Raw genomic sequence first — 26,697 nt, 5'->3', positions numbered from 1 at the left:
ATGAAAATATTGTCCCCCAGCCACGTTACAAGTGTACGAAATCTAATGTTTTTAAAGATTTCGTAATTAATTCACTGGCTTCGACACAGGTTTTCGCAAAAGTAAAATAATTTTTTATTTTTTCTATATTTGACGTTCTTTTTGTAGACGTAAGCCATATTCTGAATAAAAAAAAGTTTTCGAGTGATTCTTTTGAGCGAGCAAAAGAACTTATTTAATTATTTCGTTTTCTAGCTAATGGCTTTCCTGACTTTAAAATAATTGTTTTCGAAAAAAAACGAAATTATTACTTAGTTTTACCATTTTTCTTTTTCGGGTACTTGTTTCCTATTATCACTAAGGAGAGGTCACATAGCACAATTTCAGCGTTCGTTTAAGGCTCACATTAACATATTTTTATATTTTGCCGGGCAAAATCTGGGTCTAATAATTCGACAGCGTTTTCTCGCAAGTTTAAATAGAATTTTTGTTTGTTGTTTCTATTCGTTGTTCTTTTTGTAACCAAAAAAATTGAAAATTAACAAGTCTCATTGCCCTCCTATTGAGGTGTAAGTGATAATAAACAAGTTGGTTGTGTTCAATTGCTATCTAATGGGTTTCATTACTTCGAAATTAATTGATTTTAAAAATATAAGCCAGTTTTTTAACTTTGTTTTTTGTCTTATTGTTACCGAGCCTGATTATGAAGTGGACCTATATCTTTTACAGTGAATTACAAGATATTTTGTTTTGTTTCATTTTTATCCGACGCTATTTTGACCTGTTAATAGTTTTCTTTATTTAAATAAACGAAGTTTTTGATATAATTAATGTTTGTTGTTATTTTTGTTTGAATTTTTTGTTCGTCTTGACTTTTTTCTTAATAATTGGCTGATGTGATCAATCTAATGCAGCGTTTTGTCTACTCCACTGAGTAATTTGCGTTGGAGGCGATCTTTTTGTTCAATTTTTCTTTTTGAAAAAAACTTTCTCATTTGATGGACAATTATACCGAAAATGTAGAAGAGCGGGGTCGGAATTTTATATGCAAACGCACATTACCGAGCCTCCTTTTTTTAAAAAACGTAGTGAGGTTTAGCAATTCCCGGAGACGGTTTTTTGATTTCATTGTAGGTCTTGTGTGCTAATTTAAAGATTTTTTTTAATACTTCTTGTATATATAGCGATATACAAGAAGCTCCTTAGATGCTAACAATTTTGTTAAGAAATCGTAAATATTCATAAGTTTTAGTGTTCACTTTTCTTGTCATAATTATCACTTGGTATCAAAATCGTCTCATTAATAGGTTATTATGCGATGTATGAGTTTTATTTGCAACGCTTCGGGCGTCGCAAATGAAGGTGAAACGACCGAAGTTTACCAAACTTTTTCTATTCAGCAGAAACCATATGGCTGCTCATAGATTTCAATAAAAGCGTGTCTTTCAGTAAATAGCCTTTCACCTTCCCATTTCTAGCATATTCTGCGTTTCCAGAAATGCAATTTTCTAGATGTAACACAATTATCACCCAACTGATGCCGACATGAGAGGGGCGATAGACAATGCGGGATTCCATCAATGAATTCTTGCGATTCACTGAGAGGAAGTGAAGAGAGTCTTAGCCTCAACTCTCACCCAATGAGATGATCAAATTTCACTTGCTATCAAAGTGTACCTGTATAAGAAATGTGATCTAAATCACGGTTAATCTGTTCATCTAATCGAGGTTTAACTGTTTAGCATTTCTTAACACAATTGCACCAAACTACGATTCTCGCAATTTATAAATTCGTAATAAATTAGATAGATTGGATCTTTAACAAAAAGATTAGTACCTAGTTGTACAACTGCTTGTTTCATCCAACTTATTCCAAATTTGAACAAAAATTTTGACACAAAATCGTTGATTAAAATTACAAATAGTAAATGGTAATTCAGCATTCATTAATTTACAGAATTTACGAGTAAGTAAATAAGTGTTACAACAAACTTTACAAACTTAAATTGTGATAAATTAAAATAGGAATGCTCACTTCAAATAGAGATATAATTTCACGCAATAACCAACAGCAAAAAAAAAACAAATTTATCTTGTGAATTCTTAGTAATAACTTGTTCATAAGTTAGTGCTCCAAACAACCGCAAATGAGTTATAATTCAATGACAGTTAATAATTTCCATATTGGGCGATTTCGATGCACAGCCGAAGAGGACAGGTTGTAAGTAAATTACAAGTTGCACATTGAGGTCTTCTCGTTCAGAGGTTTATTGAAGTTTAATCTCGTTTACCGAATTAAATTGAACAGCGATCGATACTGGACATGGTAGTTCCATCCAAAGAGATTCTGGAAAAAGTTGCTCAAACGTCTAATTAAAGAAAAATAGAATGTAGGGAGTCATAATTTTTCAGATGCTGCCTTTTCTCACGTAACTTGATTACGCATTGAGCAGTTAATGAGCGTTCCATAGCCAGAAGAAGTCATTGAATAGTAGAATAGAGATAGAAATAGTGAGGACCAAGCTACTCCCGCAGTTGCACATTTTCAATGCTTCAAAATAGATCTTGTCATAGTTGTAACTGCAGTGCCCTTTTGTAAAAGTTCAACATTTTTGTCACTTGCAATGTTTGATGAAGAGATGGACTTCAACAACTTATATGTAAGTGAAGAATATTGGAGAAAGGCAGAGATAAATTCAAAACAATAGGACACGCTTGTCCACTTTCTTTCTGCAAATTGGACATTCTTCCATCTGGTCGCCACACAGCTGGCAGTACCCGTGACCACACATGAACACCATGTTGCGCAGTTTGTCCAGACATATCGGACACATGGTCTGTTCTTTCAGGTCCTGCAACTGTTGACGAAGCTTCGAGACATCTTCTCCCCCTGCTGCTCCTGGGGGTATTACTGCTCCGGTTCCCACTGCTGCACTACTTGCATCTGAAAACGCTGCATTTTATAAGTCTAAATATTTTGGTTAAATATTTGCTAAATAAGCTTTCTTACTAATCTTTTTCGATTAAGATGTTTATCTTAATCAAAGACATCCGATAATAAGACATGGAAGAAAAGCTGAGTCACAAAGGTCCAGAGGGGTCAAAGTGTAGTTGGATAAAACACCGAAAGTAAAATTTCTACTTATTACTGTTAGCTTGTTGCTGTTTCTGCGATGAATTCTGCACTTTAGCTTGGCCAGTACTGCCTCCACCCACAGCCGAGTTCTCCTTATTCATCGGAACATTAGTTGCATTGTTGATTCTGGTGTTTTGGGCTGCCAGATTGTTCAGATTTGAGAATGCAGATGCAGCTGCACCCACCACCACTGAAGATCCCGCACCTCCACAGCACACAGACCAGGGTGTCATCCGGTCAATAGGCACTCGACATTGGACACATTTTTTCATCAGCACCGCGCAACCTAAGGCACCAATTGCATCTTATCGCTTTTTTCCACCCTCAAAAATTATTTGGGGATTAGGACCTTTTGTCAGTCCAAAGTTTTTTGATGAGCCAATTTTGGCAAGTCGATATCCTTTGAGGAGATATAAAAACAAGTCATATAACTGAAAAGATCTGAGAAAATGAGTCGGTTCTTAAAAGACATTTTCAACTTTTCCTGCTCGAGAAAGAGAAGCTTGAGATCTTCAAAATGTTAACTTTTCTGACCGTTTCACGCTTTAGATAGTTTCCCTATATACAAATAACTTAAAACATCGAATAGATTCAGAAGGTATTCCCTGCTCGGCTGAGCCCTCGCAGCAAAATTTTTACATATTCAAATTTAGTTAGTTTTCTGATTACGTTTGAGACCCCAGTTAAAAGGAGACCAAAAATGAGACAGCAGTCTTATTTTTATTCTATTATTATTTTCAAATCCAATTTCAAACACGGTTGAATTTCAAGCAAGAGCCCTCTGATGCTGTAATTATGTATTTTAGTCGTCCTGTATTAACCTTCCATCGAGTTTGCTTTCTTAATTTATATTTGATTAGCCAAGAATTCATTTTGAGTGAGGTAAATCATGTCAAATAATATAATAAAGAATTATTTACACAACTGATATGAAAACTCATACCAATAAAGAAACAAATTATGTCCCGCTCACAAACTCAGCTGCTGACTGTTTAAAGTAATAAAACATAGCCGGCAAATTGCCGGAATAGATGAAAAATAGACTTGCGTGCAGTATAATAGAGAAACAGATACAGAGCTAAATTGAAAAATCGACGCCGCTCAAAAAACTATGTGAAAAAAAACATTCATCGATAATTTAATTGAGCTCGTCAAAACTCATTCCACAGATACCTTTTGATTAGTTACCTTTACTGCACAGATGAGTTCTTTTGACCTTAAACTAATTCAAATTAAACTTAAGTTTTAAAGTGCAAAAGTCATTTTTATTGAGTGAGGTAAGTCACGTATGATCAAAATCTAATCACGCAAATGACTTAAAAACTTTTGCTAGAGAGAGAGAGAGAGAGAGAGAGAGAGAAAGGACGTCACGTGCGCAAAAGCCTTCAGAATAAGAAGTTATTTAGAAAATTGGACTTTTTCAGCTTAGCTGTGTGAACACATGTTAAACGAAGAGCGTCAGACGACGAAACATAAAAAAACCAAGAGCACCGCAATATAGTTCCGCTCAGCTCACAGCTTAGCAGCTATAAAAAAGTTCAATCTTCAGCTTACTGGCACGTTATCAAATACTCGTTGCATAAACCCATGAGACGCCTTATTAAAATGCCAAAAATTCGGGAAAAGAGTCATAGTAGGATAATCGCTGCAATAATTAACATTACTAACTTGTAGTATCAACATTTTTTTCAGCCTTACGATGAATTCGAACAGTTTTTCTTTACCGCAAAAATATTATTGGAACTTCTCCAAAAACTCAATTTTAAACGTAGGAGGCAGATTGCAAAAAAAAATAGCAACCATGGACCCCTTTGAGGCCCATCGAGATTAAAACTGATAAAGAAAAAATACAAATTGACAGCCTTTCTTCCCCTAAATATCAAGGTTTTCTAATTTGTGCAGTTTCAATTAGATGATTACACAAACCTTAATTCCGCTTCTTAACTGAATGCCATTCAGCTTAATGCCGATGCCAGGTATCAGCCGCTCTAATGAACTCTGATAACGTAATGCATTAAGAATTAAGGACGGGTCTTTGTACAAAAACAAAAAACGCAAGAAAATCAAAATGGCGCTCAGAGGGTGAAAACTCCCACAAAATACCTTCATGTTTAAGCCTAATAGAACCATTTCACTAACATTCGACAGCATCATAGACTAGTAGCCTCACAAAATACAAATAAAAAAGACTAACATAGCCCGAAAATTGTCACAACCGGAAGTGCGTAGACCCCCTTGACGCACCTCAGGATTAAAACTAGAACAAAAGGAGAAACATTGACAGAATTGTTCTCCAAGTACCAAAAAGTTGTAATTTGATGTGCAATTTCAATTAGATTCTAAAACTATACCTAATTCAACTTATAGAACTGAAGTCTTTGAAGCTTAATACTAATGCCAGCTAGCAATCGCTCTAATGGACTTTGATGCACTATGACTTAATGACTGGTCTCTATCGGTTTGTCCCGGTTTGGATTTTGTTCTTTTGACCTAGACCATATTCACTAAATTGTCTATTTCGATTAGAGAAAGAATTTGTATTCCATTTAGTTGAGTGAGGTAAGGCAGACGTCTTGACTTACGTAAAACAAAGAATGTGACCGAAAGGGAGACCGAATTAAGAAAAGGAGAGCGCCTAAATAATATCTACTGAGAGGCGGACGACGGCTATTAAAAATATTGAAATCCCGTTTTTAAGGAACAAAAGTCAAATCACTCAAGCAATCTAACGAGTTTTTTAGAACAATTTATTGAAACGGCTGAGCAAATTCCGCAGATAAAACGCACTACAGGAATAATTGCTTCAAAGTTTGTTCGAGAGCAATTAAACAGTTACTTACTCTCACAAGCCACCATATGCTGACAGGGACTGAATAGGACAGATGCCTTGTTGGTAGAACACACTACACACTCCTCTATCTGAAACTCGTTCACTTTACATTCATAATATGAAAGGTCTGAAGTAACCCAAGTGACGCGTTGCAAGTAAAAGTGCCAAATGTTGACGCAGTCAAAGTTTCTACTTTGTTTTTCGTTGACATTGAGACACGCACGTGTACGTTATAAAATGTCGAAGGTCAGCAGTGCCAGAATTTGCTATATACATAGCCAGAAGTTGACTTCATTGACTTTCATTATAAAACGAGCAGGTTGCGTTTTTAAGCAAGGTTGCTGACTCTGCAGAAGTCACTTCGAAATTCTGACTTAATATCTCGTGGTTGTGGATAACCTAATAACGTGGTTGTGGATAAACAATAGAAGTTCTCAGCGACTTCAAGCAGAGTCATGTAACTTTTACTTACGATGAGAAAATAGTTCGCGTAGACAGTCTTGCTATGAAATAGTTCTCATTTGGAGATGTAGCAATGTTCTCAGTCCAAACGCCAAAAAATGTATGGGATCAGAAATTGTACTAGCGAGCTGCAACTGGAATGAATAGAAGCCATATGTACCATTAAGAGGTTGTATAAGTATAATCTTTAAACCCCTTATACTGGGACTACATAGCCCACAACACCCTCCCCCGTGGGACATCCTCTACTACACATAAATAGCGTGTATTATATAACTAACCTGAGTTCTGACTTGAACGGGTTCTCTACAAATGAGACACTTTTTAGCCCTGGGTGCACAGATTGAACACATGGTCACGTGACCACATGGTCCAAACAGCATGTCCCTCGACATCTCAGAGCAGACCATGCACTCGTCTAGGGAAGCATCATCACTCTGGTTAGCAGCCAGAGCAGCCATGTTGGGAGCCGAGTTTGACAACTGGATCTGGGAAGCGTGGATGCTGGCGTTTCCGGCAGCATTGATGGGTTTTGATGGTGGTAAGTAATGATTGCCGTCGTCATTCCTAAGCATCACGTATATAATAAGCATAAGAAATACTCAAAACTCGTTTGTTAAAAACGTTTGTTGAGAACTTCTATAGAGTCTCAATTAAGAAAATTCGTTACCCTTAGGTAGGTTTTTGTTGACTGACGTCTCCATGCGACTGCCAGCTCAAACTACAAGCAGACCTTCTTGCATTTTTTTTACAGATTTAAAGAGCTCCAAACATTTACTACAATAGGCCTCACTTGAAGTGTCCAATCAACACTGCTGAAGTTGATATTCAGTCAGTCATACGCTATCATCTTAAACCACTGTGAAAACTCTTGAAACAATAGAAATCGTCGAATGACTGGTTCCACGTACTTGCATAGCAAAAATAGATTGAGCTCACTGAACAAAGCTCATTTATTCTATGCATGGAGATATTCTGCAAAAAGTTAAGTGTTCTAATTCTAGTATTTGTTCTATTGTTTCTCGAACAAGTAAATGTCTTCTAAATAATAATTTCTAAATTGGAACAGAGTAAATCCACACAGACCTCTCTCTTTCTCGGAAGCACTTTTTGAGCGCCTTGCACAAGTTCGGATCCGGACAGAGATCCAAGGGAGTCTGGCCTTTCTTATTCTGAATCAACAAGTCCGCCCCATTGGCAGCCAGGAAGCACGCAATAGACGCGGAGTTTTTCTTCTCAGCTCCTTGGGGTCCCAACCCCATCAGAAGCTTCCCCACATCCTGCATGTCTTGCAACTGTTTCAACTGTCTCATTGTGTGATGTCGCAGTGCCTCGTGCAATGGAGAGTCTCCATCTTTGTCCTGCACATCCAGTCTGGCTCCGTGTCTCACCAGAAGTCGCACAATCTGTGTGTGCTGTCTCTCCACTGCAACGTGCAACGCGCTTTGGTAGTTCGAGTTCTGGATGTCCAAGTTGACTTTGCCCTGAATATAGTCAAAGATTTATGATACACAACACAGATGGAAAATGATGCGATTGACTACTGTCAGAATTTATACATGTATATACCTATAGGGTTGACTATTTACCCTATAGGTGACTGGCTATCATTTCAGGGGAGGAGATTTCTCTTAATGGACGCTTTTATAATTTATTTATGTAACAAGTTAAAGACAGGGTTTATATGTCTGATTAATGCTGAGGCAGGATAGACATTGAACATTAACCTAGTGCTCAACGCTCACTCGGACGTCACAAATTCATTTTCATACTTTTTCTGTCTCACTGCTAGGGCATGGCTTTCTTAGTGCTTGCCTCACACTAAATCGATCACAAGCAAATAATTAAGAACTTGTATGGTTTGCATAGATGAGAGTAGAATAAAATACCTGTTCGATGAGTAACTGGGCAACCTCTGGGTGGTTGTTGAGGGATGCCAAGTGGAGTGCAGTGTATCCATCTGCCTTCTTCTCATCCACAATCCAGGGACGAGGAAGCTTACTCAGCAACAGCTTAGTCGCACTGCAAAAATATCTTCAGTTTTTATTTTACTTCACAAATAATGAACCATTTTTAGTGTTTAAGAATGGTTCAGCAGAAATAAACGGTTTGTGTCTTTTAGTATTTCTACTCAACTTTTGGTTGGGCCGGCAGAAAGAAATGGTGCTGAACTATTATACACTTAACCCTCTACATATAAAATATTTGAACATTTTCAATAATCAAAACGTTAAAAGTTGTTCTTCAATGGGCAAATTTTCTTAAGTATTATTTTTTGAACTTCTTGAATTGGTGCTGAGAAGTATTATACTCAAGAACATATCCGGCAAATTGCTTTGCTTAATTGCTGCGAAATAGGCCTTCATGCTATAGAACTTTGCTAAATTTCGCTAACATTTCCAGCCCGAAAGCTAAGAAGTCGGTTTGTTGCAAATATCTCAAAGCCCAATGGTCGAGGACCAAAAAATAAAAAAACATTTTGCTCTCAACGGACAGAGGCTTTGAAAATAAGTTTTTTGGAGAACTCGAATATAACGACAAAAACAAATATTTTATGTATGTTTAGCTGCCCAAAGTTTGCCTCATTTTTGACAGAGGTATTAAGCTAACCACACCAGAACCTAATTCAAATAAGGAGGCTGGGTAAGGAGCGTTCGCACAATGTTTCGATCCCAGTCATCCACGTTTTGATTTAATTGTCTACCAAAGGAGGAAAAGATAGAAATTCGCATATCATTCAACAAACAACGAAGTCAAAACAATACTGCTGCATTAAAGGGCCTATGAGACTTGGCATTAATGAGAATACTGGACAAGACATTCATAAAAAAATCAATAAAAAATCAAACATTAATTACAATCAAAACTCGATGTCCATATATAACAGTTAATAACAAAATGAACACGATAGAACATGAACTGAACAAATTAAACTGTACTTCATTAGATCTTCATTAGATAAGATATAAGACCTGTCAATTATGAGACTCAATAGCAAGCAGCCAAAGAACAGCAAAAAGGGTAAAATTAAAAAAAAACAACCATCTTCAAATTGATTGAAACCAATAAGTATCAATCAACGCTCTGCGAAAAATTAATCTATACCTCATCGGAGGCAAATGAGACCTGTCATTATCCATAATATGTGAGACGAAGAAAACGGCAAAAACGAAAAAAAAATTTAATTAAATTTCAAAAACGAAAAAAAAAAATTAATTAAATTTAACAAGAAAGCGGTGCCCCAACCGTTGCAACTGTTCGCAAAGCCCTCTCTGCTACTTAATAGTGAGACTGAATCATAAGACGCGCAAAAAACAGCAAATACGGACAGAAGTCAAAATTTCAAATCGAAACCACAATCTTAAAGTAATTAAAACTGTAAGACCCTGATACCCATTAAAAACTTTAAATTGAAATAATAACTTGGGTCTCATTTGATTTTTGTGGGGCCTTTTTGGTAAAGGGTCTTTGTGAAAAAGATAAATTATTGTCAATAATGAGACTAAATTACTTGTTGACGACAATGAGATCAAAAATTTGGAAATTTAATTTCGTTTTTAAAAATTAATGGAAAGTCATTAAAACCGTTAGCTATAAACTCGAATCAGTAACTTGATTCCATTAAACATCAAAACATGCCATTAGAATAAGGCCTTTGATTGATAAGAAAATGCCGTACGTTTACAAAAAAAAAAACGAAAATTAGAGGCAAAACAAAAAATCTAACTAAATTTTGCGAGTGAACGGTTTCATAAGCAGTTCAAAATATGACCGTTCATTGAAGTCTTCGAAGAACTTCTATGCGCATTCTTTCAATGTCTATTGGAGCTGTCTTAAATGTGATAATTTAAAAAGGCAACAAAGAACAATCTCAAAAAAGGCAAAAATGCAAAAATTTTGTACTGAGAAAGCCAAAAAACCACTAGTTAAATATATAACCACTACAGAAAGTATTTGGGCCTTAATTTTCAATAAATTTTGCCCTGCATATATTGAGAAAAAGCTACATGTGGGCAAAAATAGGATGAAATATCGCGAATCTTTAAATCTTCACTGACATTATCTTAAAACAAAAATATTCAAAGTAATAATGGGCATTAGATAACAATTAAAAGCATTGCATAGGTTCACCTATAGCCCTTAAAGAAATCGATTGACTCTGTGATTAATAGGAAAGTCATGAGGCTGCAAAATGATTGACAAATGAAAGCAAAACGAAATAAACCAATTACAGTTTATGAAAACACATTGTCAAAGCCATAAATAAAGACTAAGTGCTTTTCTCTGAAGAGATAATCTATTCTTTTGTCCACATTTTGTTTAAATATCAATAATTGCGCCTATATTTAAACTCATTAATCAACATAAAAAACAAAAATGAAATAACATTTTGAAAAAGACCGCGCCCCAATATAATCTGAATAATTTTTGATTGTAAGAACCCAATATGAGTCCAAACCTAGCCTTGATTTTGTTGCACGTCCACCAAAAACAATTACTTATCCTTTACGTTTGGAAAAAAGATCATTTATCAAATGAAAAATATCAATCAACCAAAAATAAATGATGCATTGTTGACAATTTATGAGTTAATTTTTCCATAAAAAGCAAAATTTTAAAACTCCCAGAGGAATAGAAAGTAAGCCTAGCCTCCACTGCAGCTTCCAATGATTGTGACCGCATATGCTCGGTCTCTACTTTCAGCATATTTAAAGTGGGATTACAAAAGCGTATTTGGAGCCAACTTTGATTTGAAAAAGTCTGAAATTAGAAGAATTTGGCAAAAATGTTAACAAAATCTTAGGAACAAATATAATCGGCAAATTGCCGGAATATAGCCACCATTGATACCTACAACCCCAATTGGAACTGAGAGCAGAAATTAATTTTTGTTCATAAATACTACTAAAGTACAAACTATTTTCATGTCAAGTCATTGTTGGACATGCCCCGGTCTCTTAATGAGAGGGGCTGGTATCAATATCAATAAGCATCAAAGATCAATAAGCATCTGCTGCTTAAAGGTACCTTGAGCACAATACGAAATATAAACCGACTAATGTCGAAAGAATTTCTCTCGAACTACGGGCGGGTGGAAAAACATTTGACCACGCCGGGATTCGAACCACTGAACTCCCGCTCCCTAACCACAAGTAGTGCCCTTTCGACTATCAGGACCTTCGTATTACTGTATTGCTATGCTGCCACCGAATTTATATTAGCAACAAGCTTTACATCGGAGTGAGAGCAATAGAGATCACTCAAAAATGAAGAACGAAAGCGTGAAAAAGTCACTTGAGAAGTCAAAGATTGTTCCAGAAGAAAAGCGCAAAAACGGTCGAGCAAAAAATTTGCATAACAAAAACCAACACGTTTACAAGAATTGCTATGAATTTCGTTCAAGAGCAATTAAAAAGAAAATAGCCTAGAGAAGTCGACAGATTTCACCAAAACTTTTTGTTCATCGAAGTGAAAAACATAGCAGGACAAGCCCTGAAATACAACCCAAAGAATTGAACTAACTTGCATATCATTGACCTGAACATCTAAAATTTTCTAAAGACATCAAAATTTGTCATTCAACAAAGCATATGACTTTAAATGCCGAGGAAAAAAACAAAGCAATTTAAAATTGTTACCAAAAACGAGTGTGCTAAAATTCATCAGCAATAACAACACGTGTTACACTTAACAACAACATAACTATTGTCCTACGTTTCCGTAAAAAGCGTACACCATACAACCACCTTGCCGCAATGAATGAAAGCTCAGGCAAAAAAGCCCAAAAAATATGCTGAAATTAGAATAGCTTTGAAAATTATTGGCCTTAAATTAGAAAAAAAACAAATAATTGTATGCCAAAATCATTAACCACGGCAAAACGTACAAATTTAGAGTCAACATGTTTTTATTGGAGTCAACAAATTTTATTAGGCTAAATTTTAATACTAATAAAAAGTCAAAAAAATATCACTCAAATCTTTGAAAAAGCGAACGGGGGCAGAGAGATGGCTGTGTTACGGATGGAACAATAAGCAAGTATGGGGGTGAAGGTGGCAGATGAGGGTGGAGGGGGGACGCTCAACGCAATAAATTTATGCCTCCAACACACAATTTCGGTGAACTGCATTTGGTCTAGAAAGCCGAAATGACCTAAGAGCCTTTAAAGCCCTTCGCGCGTTACCTGTTTAGCCCATTTTTGTGGACGAAAAGTCAAAGGGGTCACACAAAAAATAGGTCGAACAAAAAATCGCAAAAAAAGACCCCGGAACTAATTTAATTGAAAAAATTGAAGAAGGGAGCAAATAAACAGTAAAAAACCAATCGGCAGATTGCCGGAAAATAGCCGCCGTTGATTTCCATAACTCTATTGGGATTGAAAGAAAAGAAAATATCAACAAAAATTAATTTTTGTATAAACACATTTTTAAGTGCGATTTATTTGATGTCATTTCGTAATTGAACATACTCCTGTCTCTCAGTGAATGGCTACAGGGTCTAGTATCAATACCAATAAGCATTATAGATAAAAACTAAAACTTATGAGAACAAAGTTCAAGTACCGGGCATCTAAAATTGGCTTTATGGGTTTATCCCGTTTCTATTTCTGATAGAAGACAGAAGAGTGAAACTAGCCTAGAGAAGTCAAAAAAATTTCACGCAAAATGTCGAAAAAGCGGCAAAATAGATAAAGCGAAAAAAAGTTCGAAGAAATAAAAAAAACATAGCACGACAAGTCCCGAAATACAATTCAAAGAATTGAATGAAAAACTCAGACGTACTCTACCTGACCAGCAGATCAATTGAACGATGCCAGCCAGAATACAAACAAAATCATCAAAAAATTGAGAAACTAAAAGAATCAAAACTAAACAAAAATATACTCATTGCTAAAACTCTTGAAGCTTTTGAACTTAAGGCAAAATTTTTGCCCTTTAAAAATACCTATTTCAAAAATATGTTCAAGACCAATTTTTGTTTTGTGAAATCGGTCCAGTATTATATCTGCAAGACCTGAAAAAAATTCATTAGCCCTTGAAGATCCATTAACACGAAATTGAGCATAAAGTTTAGAGAAAGAAATCAATTGGAAATTATAAGGAAATATTGCTGACAATCGTGATATAAATATCTTCAGAATCATTTCTTGTGTCTCTAGAGGCTATCCAGTAACCCAATTCCAAGCTTTTAAAAATTCATTGGCTCATAGATCGATAAAAATAGAAATTCGTTCCATTAAAATGTTGAAAGCCATTCAATTGCCCAATAGCAGCTATTTAATAGCATACTATCAAACCCTGGATGAGGTTAAATGGCCATTGCAGCACGAAAAAAATAAATAAATTACAAATGTTTTGAAAAAACTTGAAGATGGCAAATTTTATCAAAAAACTTCTAACAGTCGAATAGTTAAATTGTTGAAATCCATTGAAACTAAAAACCACGCAGTAACTTTTCGTTAGAACGTGGAATATGCTTTCTCGCACTTGAGAATGCACGAATGTCAAAAACTGACAAAAACTTTAGGAAGCTTTAAAAAAATTGCAGATTTTATCAAAAAAATGCTAAAACTCGAGACATTAAAATGTTAAAAACCATTATTCCATTGTTACTAAAACTATGCAGTGTCCTATTAACAAACCTCAAAGGAGATTGCCTGGGCCCTGAAGCCGGAAAAACTGAAAAAATGACGAAAATTATCAAAAACCTGAAAAAAATGCGAATTTTATCAAAAAAAAATTGCTAAAATTTGTGATATTCAAAAGTTGAAACCTATTCCATGGCAACTAAAAATTTTCCAATAACTTAATATCGAAGCCCTGATGAGGTTTTATGGCCCCTGAGAATCAAACAACTTGAATAATGACAATAAATGTCAAAAAAAATGAAAAAAAATTGCAAGTTTTGTCAAAAAATGCTAAAATTCATGATGGCAAAAAATGAAAACCATTCCATTACCACTAGAAACTGTGCAGTAATCTATCATCAAACCCTTTATCAACCCTAGAGCAGGTTTCTTGACACCTAGGGCTAAAAAACGCAAATGACAAATTTTTCAAAAACCTGAAAAAAATTGCAAAAATTAGTATCATTTTGCGTGTTTGTGTTTGTAGTACCAAAACATATAGCTCATAAATTGGTCATAACAAGCAATTTTGTCTCGCAAAAGGCCTTCATCAACTTTTAAAAACTTCAACCTGAGAATAATCAAAACAAAAAATCACAAAAAACATGAAAAATTGCACCATTTTGAGTCCAAAAACTCCTAAAAATGACCTTTTAATCTTAAATTAAGGCCATCCCAGCAGCTGCACCACTATAAGCACTTGAAGGACTACTAAAGCCCACTTTGGGCCTCTAATGAAACTTAATGCCCGCTGGGCTTTACCTGTTTATCCCGTTTTGAAAGATCAAAGTCATTGAAAAATGTGTGAACACATCTTTAAAAAAAAACAGCGCACCAAAACAATTCAAATTCTTGGAATTGTAAAAAAAGGAGCGCTATAAGAGCCGGCTGAGAAGATGAGGGCGGCTATTTACAAGTCAAATTGCCGCTCTTGAACATTAAACTACAACTGAGAAGCAAATTTTTGTATTTCTCGCTCTACTTAGAAATTAGAGTAAAAAAATTTCACGCTTCAAAAACCATCGCTTTTTCGTTCTACTTCCCATAACCTCAGTTTGACTTCAAAAACCGTGTGAAAAAAGACAGCACCCCAATACAAATCAAAATCTTTGAATTCGAAACCAAAGGGCCGTTAAAATAGGCAGCTGAGAAGAGGAGGGCTATTGTAAACTGTCAAGATAGCATTGTAACTTGCTTTAATAGAGCCCATAGACTAGTGGAATATAAGCAAAACTATGGCAGTAAATCTACCAACATTCCAAAATTTTAGAAATTTTGCGACAAACCGTTTATTGAAGGTCTGTTTGTTACTTTAAAGCCATGTTCATTAAACAGCCTTAAATATATAGATGTTTAGCTGCACTGGAAATGGTACACTAGCCTTAAACAACACTAACAATTGTCAAAAATTCTTCAAACAGGGAGGTATGTCCTAAGTTAATTATACTCGAAGAACTAATTACGCAATTCAAATTCAATCTCAATTCTATTAAGTGAAACAAATGAAATCCCGCAGATAAAAGCATGTAGACAAGAACTTAAAAAAATATTTGTCACTTCATCAATCGATTTAGCTTTTCAAGAGCTTTACAATAATACATTTTTTTCGCCGGAGAAAATATTGACCACTGAAAATTAGCCCAACAAAAAAGCAAGGCTGGTGTCAAGATCAAAAGTTCCTAACCCCAAAATAAATTTGGAGGGTTGGAATAAAAATGCATAAACTGAACGTTTATCGAAAATTTCCCTTCAGATCACAATACCTATATTCGAATCTATTCTGCCCCCCCCCAGCTTAGTGGGTATATATATATTTTACGCCATATGCGCACGTGCTAATTTTTTACATAGTAAGGTGCTATATAACAATACATAATAGGTAACTTGGGCCGAAAAAGATAGATGCCTATATTGCAGTGCCTTTTTGAGCTAAAAGCTTTGAAAGTAAATTGGTTATTACTTCTGATAATCCCTACAGCGAACTTTTCTGGGTTCATCCAGTTGTTTTCGTAACGCTTGACTTCTTTGTAAGATTCTACTTGCTCTGGTAGTATAAAGACGACTATGTTGAAATACTTGATATAGATTTTCGATAGTTTTTCTTCTAAAGTCTGACAAATCGGACAGCTTACCACATTTATGTTCACGCACTAATTACCTATTTTTATTTTTATTTTTCAAACATACCCGGCAGATTGCCGGAAAATAGCCGCCGTTGATTCCAATAAGCATGATTGGGATTGAAATAACAGAAGATATTGAAAAAAAAAGATTTTTGTACAAAAACATTTTTTAAGTCCGATTTATTTTGATGGCATTTCGTAGTTGAACATACTTCTGTTTCCTAGAGAGAGGGTACAGGGGCTACTATCAATACCAATAAGCATTAGAGATGGTAAATAAGACTTATAGGAACGACGTTCAAATAACGGGCATCTAAAATTGGGCTTTATGGGTTTATCCCGTTTCTATTTCTGACATCCATTTTTGTACTAACTCTGTTCATTTTGAATTGCTTTGCTGAGCAACTGATGTTCAAAATCACTTTTAGCAGAATGAGAGAAGAGAGAAACTAGCCTAGAGAAGTCAAAAAGATTTCACGCAAAATGTTGAAAAGGCGGCAAAATGAGGTAAAGCGAAACATTTTTTTATTCGACGAAGTAAAAAAAAAAATAGGAGCGCTATAATAGCCGGCTGAGAAGATGAGGGCGGCTATTAAAAACAACTGTTTTAGTGGTTAGCTCAACTCATTTTTTGTAAAGCGATTGTATCCGCCTATTTAACAGCAATAAGAACAAATTTTTGGTTTTGTGTGATATTGAAGGAATTAAGAGACTACTGACCCTGGGTTTCCCCTGAGTGCAGCATGGTGTAGTGCGTTAAATCCATTGTTGTTTGTGACAGAGATGTCTGCCTTGTAATCCAACAGCACAGTCAGAATGTCGTCTCTCTTCCTACTGATAGAGTCATGCAGAGGCGTGTCCCCTTCTGCATCCTACAAACAAGGTCCATATTTATCACATGTAATGTGAACACTGTTATAGCCAAGTATTTCGAATTAATATGATTTATAAACATAGCCGGCATATAACCGCAAATTATCAACCCTCGGTGCACCTCGGGGATTGAGAAAAATAGATTAAGAAAATTAAGCACAAATTAATGATAGATATTGAGATCTTGGAAGTCAGATGACACATTTATACTTTATTCGGCTGTAAAACTAAAAGCTATTAGGATTAATACCAATGCCCGCTAGCAATTGCTCTAATGAACACTGATATCTCAGACTTTATGATCGCGCTTTATCCCGTATCATTTGATTATGCCTTTTTGACCTTGACCGTATTCACTATATAGCGTAAATTTGATTGAATGAGTTCTAAAGTACACGATAAGTTAAAAGTCAAGCGTACAACTCGTGGCCTATGTATAACCAGCAGACTTACTTGTCCAGCAGACCAAATAAAAATCAGGATTCAGTGACGAACATTAGTTTCAAAAATTTACAGAAAATGTACACTATTGGCATTTACATTGAATTTGTTTGGTATCAGCGTGTTGAATACTCAGTCTTCTATTTAAAACAAAACAAAGCCAGATCCAAAAAACTGCCATCTAAGAAAGATTTTGATTGACAAAAAACAAAAGCAGAAGCAGGCAAAAACATTAATCATTGATAATTGTCACTTTTTATGTTTATGACTTCAAAGTCAATTCATTTCTAGCATAACCCACAAAAAACTAACTTGCCGTTTAGCAGAAAAATGGTTGGAAATATAATAGACAGAGAATTTTAGTTCTTGAATCTGCTATCTTCAAAACCATTTTTGTGTCGCCAAAATCTACCCAGTACCCCATAAAAGAGGTTTAATTGGTCCTAACAGTCGAAAAACTCAATAAGAATAACAGTTTAGATGGGCATTACCAACACATACGCCCCACAAACAGACAAGAAAAAACCTAGCTTGTCCAAGACAGCGACCAAGATCAATTGAAGACGGAAAACACATAGTTCAGAAAAAAGCGCCAAGAAACCACAAAAAACTGTACAAATTGGGGCTCAACAACTCGAAAAAGGACCTTTTCAAAATGCATTTAGGCTTCCCCAGCCACTCCAGGACACTAAGCTCTTGAAAAGCAACTAAAGTCAGACTAGGACCTCTAATGAAGCTTATTACTTTTAGCCGTGTATCCCATTTTTTAAAACTCATTGCAAAAAAACTGTGATAACAACTTACAATAGAAACGCATCTATTATGTTTGCGCTACTCAGTGTTTTCACTCCCCGAAATACAAATGACGTGTTGTTCTGTAGGACGTTTCTATGTAACAAATTTGCACGAAATCATGGTGGGCATAAAAGATATATACCCACTAAGCTGAGGGGCGAAACAAAATAGATCCAAGAAACAAAAATGAACACCAATACAATCCAAATTCTTTCTAATAGCCGTTGACAGGCTGATAGCGGCTATTAAAAATATAGCCAGCCGATTGCCAGAAAATAGCCAACGTTGCCGCGCTTGATGCACATCGTGATTGAAACAAAAAAAAGAAGAGATAAACCGACCAGAACTTTTTCTGTTTTTTTTTCAGTGTCAAAAAGTGTTCTAATTTGGCGCGCAGTTTCAGTTGGATTCTAAAACTATACTTAATTCACCTTCTAAACTGAAAGCCAATAAGCTTAAAAACAATGTCAGCTAGCAAACACTAATGAACTTTGATAACCTAATCCTCAATGACGTAATGACCGGGCTCTATCGGTTCATCCTGTCTTTTTTGATTTCGATCAATTGACTTTGACAGCATTCACCACATTGCGTAACTGAATGCGTGAAAGAATTTAAAATTCATTCAGTTGAAACACTCTATGAAGTAAGTCAGAAATCAAATGTGTAAATCGTGACATGTAAAACGAAAAACGTGATCAAAAGGTAAAGCGAATTAAAAAAAGGGAGAGCGCCTAAATAATAGCCGTTGGGAGGTTGACGGCGGCTATTAAAAAGACTTCATACTTAAATAAAACTCCATGAATCAACAAACGAAAGCTGTTTTTAAGCGCGACGTCAAATGGTCATTACAAAAATCTTGACGAAAAAAAAACAGCAGAACAAGGTCTGAAAAACAATTCTTTAAGCAAAAATAAACTTGTAAAAAACATGGAAAACCAACTAAAATACTGGAAAAACATTTTTCATTTAAAAACAAATTGCCGCGTGTGAACAAAAATCAGCCATTGTCAAAGCGAATTTATTTTCAAACACCGTTTTCAATCTCTTCAAAAATTAGAGCCACAGCATTTCAAACCACAAAATCAATTCTTTTTCAGCTCCACTTCGTAGTTCGGCGTGACCAGATAGCTGCTTCAATTTGACTCCAAAAACATCAAAAGGTGTTAACAGCTGCTATTAATAAAATAAACCAAAACTGCAGAAGAAAACTTTTATCAAATGTCCTCAAATAACGTTCAATTGGAGTGCCAAATACTCAATTAACTTCATCTCCTTCAGATAAAGCAGGCAAAAGTCACTTTGAGAGAGAGAGAGAGTGCAGTCATTGTCGAGTGTGGCGTAAGTCACATGAGACCAAAATTTTAATCACAGAAACGAATGAAAAAATCACTTCAACAAGAGTGGAAAAATACGCCACGTAAAAATTGCATAAAAAGGCAGATTTGAATGGATTGCGATGTTTTATGGTTGTAACAAAAAGCTTGACGACAAATGAAAAAGAAGAGCAGGCCAATAATAACAACATAGCCGGCAGACTTCCAGAATAGCTACGAAAGAATAGACTTGCGTGTCGTATAATAGAGATAGAAACAGATACAGATCTAAATCGAAAAATCGACCCCGCTCAAAAAAACCAGGAAAAAAAAACATTCAGCGATAAATTTGAAAAATTTTGTTAAAATTCATTAGGAGCCTTTTATTAGGGACCTTTACTGCACATATGAGTTCCTTTGACAAACTAATTCAAATTAAACTTGAGTTTTAAAGTGCAAAAGTCATTTTATTGAGTGAGGTAAGTCACATATGATCAAATCTAATCACGCAAATGAACTTAAAATCTTCACTAAGAGAGAGAATGAGAAATGACGTCACGAGCGCCAAAGCCGTTAGTGAGAGCAAGAAGCCATTCAGAACATCTGACTTTTTCAGCTTTGCTGTGTGAACAAATGCAAAACCAAAAAGATCGTCAGACGAAACAAAAAAACATAGCAGGACAAGTCCTGACGTACAATTCAAAGAATTCTTATTGACTGCACAAAAAACAAGAACTAGAACGAACTATGGGTGAATTAGAAAAACATTTTCTAAAAAATCAGATAAGAAAAATTAAAAAAACTAAATTAATGTCAAAATGCCATACGTGAACAAAAAACCACTAGCGAACTTGGTTAAAACAATAAACTAGGCGTAGAATAAACCATGAATAGATTGGAAAACCATTTTAAAAAATCCGATCCAAAAAATAAAAAAACTGTATAAATCGAAGTAAAATTGCCGAATGTGAACAAAAAAACCACCAGCGAGAAAGCGAATTTTTGTTCAAACACCGTTTTCTCACTCTTTTAAAAATAGAGCGAAAAAATATCACGCCGCAAAACCACTTGCTTTTTCGCTCCACTTCCTGTTTCGGCGTGAATAAAATCACTACTCCAATTTGACTTCAAAAATCATGATAATGTGTGAACAAATCTTTAAAACATAGCTGGCAGATTGCCAGAAAATAGCCGCAATAGATTGGTAGATCGGCAGTCTAAAAAAACAGTAAAAAAGACAGACCAAAAAAATCTGTCTTTTCATTGCGGACTGATGTTATATTTTGATTAAAAATCTGTATAAGTTATTGCTGCCTCTATTAGCTGATCTCTAACCTTCATTTAGAGTGACACACACCCATTTGACCATATCTCTTGGAATTAAAGTAAATAAAAGTCAATTTCAAAGTGAGGAAGTCATTTTTGAGAGTGAGGTGAGTCAAGTGTGACCAAAAATTTAATCACGCGCATGAATAAAAAAACGCTCCACTAAGAGCGAAATATGACGTCACACATGCAATTCAATTGAAATTGCATGAGCGAATGAACAAAAAAATGCTGTGACGTCATATGGTCGTAACAAAAATCATGACGACGAAATAAAAAAACATAGCCGGGAGAATTCCGGAAGCGACTCGAAGCGTAAAAACTTTACAAAAAACCGAAATTGCAGCTGAAGTCATTACCTTTTGTATCAAGCCATAAACTTATCGCCCCGGTCTGATCCAAAAATTGGAGAAATTTAAACCACTGTCACCAAAAGAAACAAAATGCAGAAAAAAATATATTGAAAACGTTTGGTAACGTTAGAAAAAGTGCAACATAATTAGGATGTTCAAAACACTGATAGGCTGAAAAAGCTGAAAGGGCTATCAATTGCCCTCAAATAATTCATCATTCTCATCTCAAAAAGATCGCGAAAGCAAAAGGCAGGTAATAATAATAACTTAAGTAGAGAAACTAAGTTAAACTTTTCAAAAAAAACTCAAACTAAAGAATCAGCAAAATACTACAGTAAGATTTCTAATCCTTGCGATTAACACAAAAACTACACAAAAACTTTTTCCTTATCGTATATATGCTAGAAAAAATGATTTCAAACTAATTCAAGAATTTAAAAAATCCAAGAAAAGCGACAAAATAACATTCGAAGGCAAGAAATCGTTTAAGAACAATACCAAGGCCAGAACAAAAAATATATTAAAAAGTGATGTGGGAATTTTGGAAACGGCTTGCTAGCAAATTCTCAGCACTGCCTTATGTTCAATGAAATAATTGCTAACCAATGAAATTAAGAAAACCTAAGAAAAAGCTGATATCACTCAATTCTTTAATAACTGGAAAAAAACAATAAATACAATATAAAAGTAGGCGCCCAGACAGAGCTAAAATGAAACAAACTAAAATGAACGGAACAAAAAAGAAAAGCAGAAAGCAAACACACGAAACATTGAAACATTTTACAAAAAATTATTGTCAAAAAATATTTAAGACTACATTTATGAAAAAATTTGAAACTGTTTTTCAAAAATTTAACGCTTAAAAATGCTTGAAGTTTTTATTGAAACGAAATTAAATCCCCTCATGTTGCAGAAAAAGACTAATTCTTGTAATCAAAACAAAAATACAGACAAAAAACTGAAGAAAAATTGAAAAAACTGCAAAAATCTGATTAGCATATGTACAATTTTATAAAAACAAAAGTACATCGAGGTAGAAAGAGGCTTGGAGCATATGAATTATCAACAGGAAGTTGCCATATTAACCGATTTTCGACAAAAAGACGGCAAAAAGATCCAAAAATGAAGAAATTAATAGAAAAAATGCCAAAAATTAATTAAAAAATAAAGAAATAGGTGCCTATTTTGAACTTGAAACGCGTTTTCAGGCCCTGCAAAACACAGTGATATTAAATTCCGAGGTTTACATTTCCAAAAAAGCATCGAATAAAAATCATTTCTACAAAAAACCAAATTACAAGCAAAAAAATTGGGCCACTTCGACAAAAAAACGGCTAAAAACGGTTATCTATATGTGCCATTCTGTCAAAAACTACTTTTCAAAGTCAAAAAGTCATTCACTAAACGCAGCGCATGATCAAAAAACTTCTCTCGCTCAGAAAAAAATAGTTCACACAGCAATTTTTCTCACTTTCGCTTTCAGGTCAAAACAGCGTCTGAACGAATAGTACTTCCGGTAAAAAAAACCTTAAGAAAACAAATACTCCTCTTCGAGTCGTAAAAAACCAAGAGAAGGCCAATAATAGCCCCAGCTATCGCTGTGCGGCTATTAAAAAGACAGCGCCCCAATATAATTCAAGTTCTTTGAATTGTAAAAAACGACGATGTCCCCAATAATAGCCGCTATCGCTTCGCGGCTATTAATAACTAGGGTTAAGGTCCTGTCCTGTGAAATGGTAATGACAACAGACTCACCTGTAAATTTGGATGGCAGCCAAGTTTGAGTAGAGAGACTACCACCTGCTTGTGACCTCTATTGACTGCTAGATGAAGAGGAGTCTGGTGTCTCTTGTTCCTAGCATTCAAATCCGCCCCTGCCTTCCCTAACACCTCCACAATCTCCTGTTCGTCTCCCAGGGAGGCATAATGGATGGCTCTATCTCCATCTTTATCCTAAAATGGAATAAACCACCCAAATGACTCAAGCAAAAGTTATAATCTTCCCCCAGCTTTGTTAGGTTATCATCAAAGCCCCCACACATTATTTGATGCCGTTGTTGATGGGATTTCACAACCCAATAATCTTCTGAATACAACAAGACCCAGTTTCTTTTAAAAAAACAACAGCAGTAAAACAGCTGCCAGATGAAATTGGGCTTTAAAAGTACTGCTTGGGCTTTAAAAGATGCAAGAGAACACATAGCTGAACCTCTCTGTTTTTGTTCAACCAATTCTTAACTGAACAACGCTTTCCTGACGACCTTAAGCGTGCCCACGTGTTGCCTCTTTTCAAGAAAGATGATCCTGAAGATCTGATAAATTATCGACCAATTTTGCTTACTGGAGCTCCAGCTAAAATTTTCGAAATCCTTCTTCGAGATCAAATATTAGCTTATTTAGAGAAGAATAAGTTGCTTGCAACAACACAGTTTGGATACAGAAAAAAGTGTCAACTACAGATGCTCTTTTATATTGCAGTGAAAAAATCAGATATGATCTCAATAAAAAACCATCGTCACAGGAGCTTTTTTAGACCTATCAAAAGATTTGATTCGATATAACATCCAACTCTTCTGCACAAAATTAAACTTTTAGGTTTTAGTGAACAATTAAATACAATTCTAAAATCTTATCTAGAAAACCGTGCTCAAAAACTCTCGAAGTATGAATCAAATTGGATAGCACTTAACCGTGGAGTACCACAAGGTACTATGCTATGCCCACTGCTTTTCAACATATATGTAAATGATATGAAAGATGATACTGATGTGAATTCTAATATAATCCAGTACGCTGATGATACTTTTATCTTTTGCAGTGCAAAAACAATTTCTGAATCAAAGTTACATCTTGAAAAAAGTATTGCTAAACTCATTCTCTTTTTCAGGAAAAACGAGTTAAAAGTAAATGAAAGCAAAACCAAATTCATTATTTTTGGAGCCCCTAAAAGGAACAAAATCAAAGAAATAATTGTTAACGGATGTACAGCTCTCGGGAAAGTTGTAAAATACTTGGGAGTTCAAATTGGCTGTAATCTTTTTCGATGAAAAAATAAAAAATGTACTAAGAAAAATGGCTGTTGGAATAAAGGTCATTTACTCCATCAAAAATATATTCCCAGAAAAAACTAGATCTGCTTTACTGAACGCTCTTGTTTTAAATCATCTGCATTACCCAATTGTTCTGTTCTCAGGTCTTAAAAAATCACTTCGAGTTACTCTAAATAAACAACTGAACTGGGGATTAAAGGCATGTTTCAATAGAACCAAATTTGACAGGACCACTGATCTCAAGATCAAACACAAAACACAAAACCTGTAGAATACCTCATAAAGTATCGGGTTATTATATATTTTATAAAGCTTCTAAAAGCAGATCTACCAGCTTTCGATGAACTCAAGTTAGCCACCCTAAGTGCTAAAATGAATGACCGTACAAACAAGCTGTCATTTGGAGCAAACCAAAAAAAATATAATGCAAAACTGTTTTTCAAAAAAAGCAATTGACTGGTATAATGATTTTCCTCTCACCTTGAGGCGGAATATCCCTAAAAATCGGGCTCTCAAAACTACAATAAAAAATCATTTCTGGAATTAGTTTCTAAAAGACCCAACGGTTTCTGAATTGAATTCTAATCTCAAATCTTTCAAGTTCAATCTTAATTTGACTTAGTTTTAGTGCGTCATTTAGTCTTCTATGAAATGTTAATTGGAGGATTAGCATTTTTAAAAATTTTCTCTTTTCTCGAAAATGTTAATTGTAGAATTAGCATTTTAAAAAATTTTTCTCAATTATAATTCATCTCTTAATTTGTCGATATTTTAGCACATTGTAAATTTAATACAATTTTAAACTGTGACGTTTGTTTCATTTATACTTCTCAACACTACATTGCCTTTAAACTATGTTCTGTATTTTATAGTTCATACTCAAAGGAATTAACAATGTTTTTCTTTTTTAAAACCGTTCGTTGGCAAGCTTCAACAAAGTAACTATGTTCAAGGCCTATTTCGCGCGAGTGAATTAAACTGAACACTGAAAACGCGCAAATCGAGTTTTCTCACTTTCTCATTTTGAGTCAATTCCCGAGTGGCGGATGAATTGAAGATTAGCAATCAAGGCTTAAAAATTTTCCACCATCGACTTGAGTTTTGAAACTTGTTTTATAAACATTAGTTTGTTCCAATAATTGCTTTTGATTTGTAATTCGTCGTGATGAAATATAGTCAGTGGCTCTCGTGAGATAACAGAAACACTTTTTGCAAAGTAATGACTCGATTGTACGTATGTCCTCAATTAACATTTGTCTCGTTAACAAATTTGGTTATAAAGTAACCTGAGCCTCGAGGTTTGCGTTGAATTTGATGAGGAGTTTGACAGCCTCCACGTGACCATTCTGACTAGCTGCTTGTAGTGCAGTGTATCCCGCAAACAGTCTGTTCACTGGTGCTTCATACGACCCAGAATCTAAACAGCACTGGATGAGTTATGACTGGATGGGATGGATAGATATATTCTCTTTGGTAATTCCTCCAGACAGCAATAAGCACATTATTTGGTTCATTCTACTGTAGCCTATTGATTCAATTCAAACATGATTAATGAATACCTGATACCATAGTGACATATTATAGACTACTGTGCATCACAAACTATTTCCCTTTATTCAACCAATTGTCTATAATTTTGAATTGCTCATTTTCTCATAATCATTTATTCTGCCTATGACGATTAATAGAACCGCAGAAACAACTGAGCTGCAGCAAACAACCATTGTAATGACGTGAAGATATCTTTATATAAACACTTCACTACAATCAAAATATAGCATTGCCATACACACACAGCACAGTTTGTATAAGACGTATCCTTACCCATGGAAGCAGTGGCATCGTTTTGGTTGATAGATGAGGAGAGGATCTGTTCTATCTTGTGTGTCTCTCCCTCTGCAGCCGCTTTCACCAACTTCTCGTGTTTCTCTCCACTGAATGGAGTCTCAAACAGTCTCTTCAACAGCTCAGAAAGATGCTCTGAACAAAAATCATAGAGTATTAAAAACAATTGAAATGGTTTTAAAACACGGGTACCAATTTCTTAGGCATCCATAAAATTTTTAACACACCCGGTAGATTGCCAAAAATACCCATATGTAGGAGGTTAAGTGATTCACATAACCCCCTTGTATCTAAAAAAATAGAAAAAACGAAAATAGATTTTTGTAAAAAAAAATTTTCAAAGTGCAACTTTTTAAATTTCATTTCGTAGTTAGACACATTAGAGATGGTAACAAAGATTTGAAAGAACAAAGTTTAAGTAGCTGGCATCCACAATTTGGCGTTCTGGACTTCTCCTGTTTCTAATTTTGATTTCCTTTTAATGACTACCCTAGAGAAGTTAAAAAGATTTCAAGCAAAATGTCGAAGAAGCGGCAAAGGT

At 35.1% G+C, this 26,697-nt stretch overlaps 1 protein-coding gene across 1 annotated transcript; it reads right to left on the bottom strand.

Annotated features, from left to right (window-relative positions):
- Positions 1-1,866: 1,866 nt before the first annotated feature.
- On the bottom strand, positions 1,867-26,263 carry LOC142355531 (E3 ubiquitin-protein ligase mib1-like). Its single transcript, XM_075407664.1, has 10 exons — positions 26,136-26,263; positions 25,598-25,728; positions 23,017-23,214; positions 16,878-17,029; positions 8,297-8,429; positions 7,494-7,891; positions 6,689-6,974; positions 5,956-6,034; positions 3,129-3,401; positions 1,867-2,923 (listed from the first exon to the last, which is right to left on the bottom strand). The coding sequence occupies exons 1-10, from the start codon at positions 26,137-26,139 to the stop codon at positions 2,676-2,678; spliced, it is 1,902 nt and encodes a 633-aa protein (XP_075263779.1). The 5' UTR covers positions 26,140-26,263; the 3' UTR covers positions 1,867-2,675.
- Between the last annotated feature and the right edge of the window lie 434 nt (positions 26,264-26,697).

This window comes from Convolutriloba macropyga, chromosome 2 (genome assembly GCF_964194025.1).
Source record: "Convolutriloba macropyga chromosome 2, txConMacr16.3, whole genome shotgun sequence".
Taxonomy (NCBI): Eukaryota; Metazoa; Xenacoelomorpha; order Acoela; family Convolutidae; genus Convolutriloba; species Convolutriloba macropyga.
Note: the sequence above shows the minus strand (reverse complement) of the source record. Positions and strands in the feature narration are given on the sequence as shown.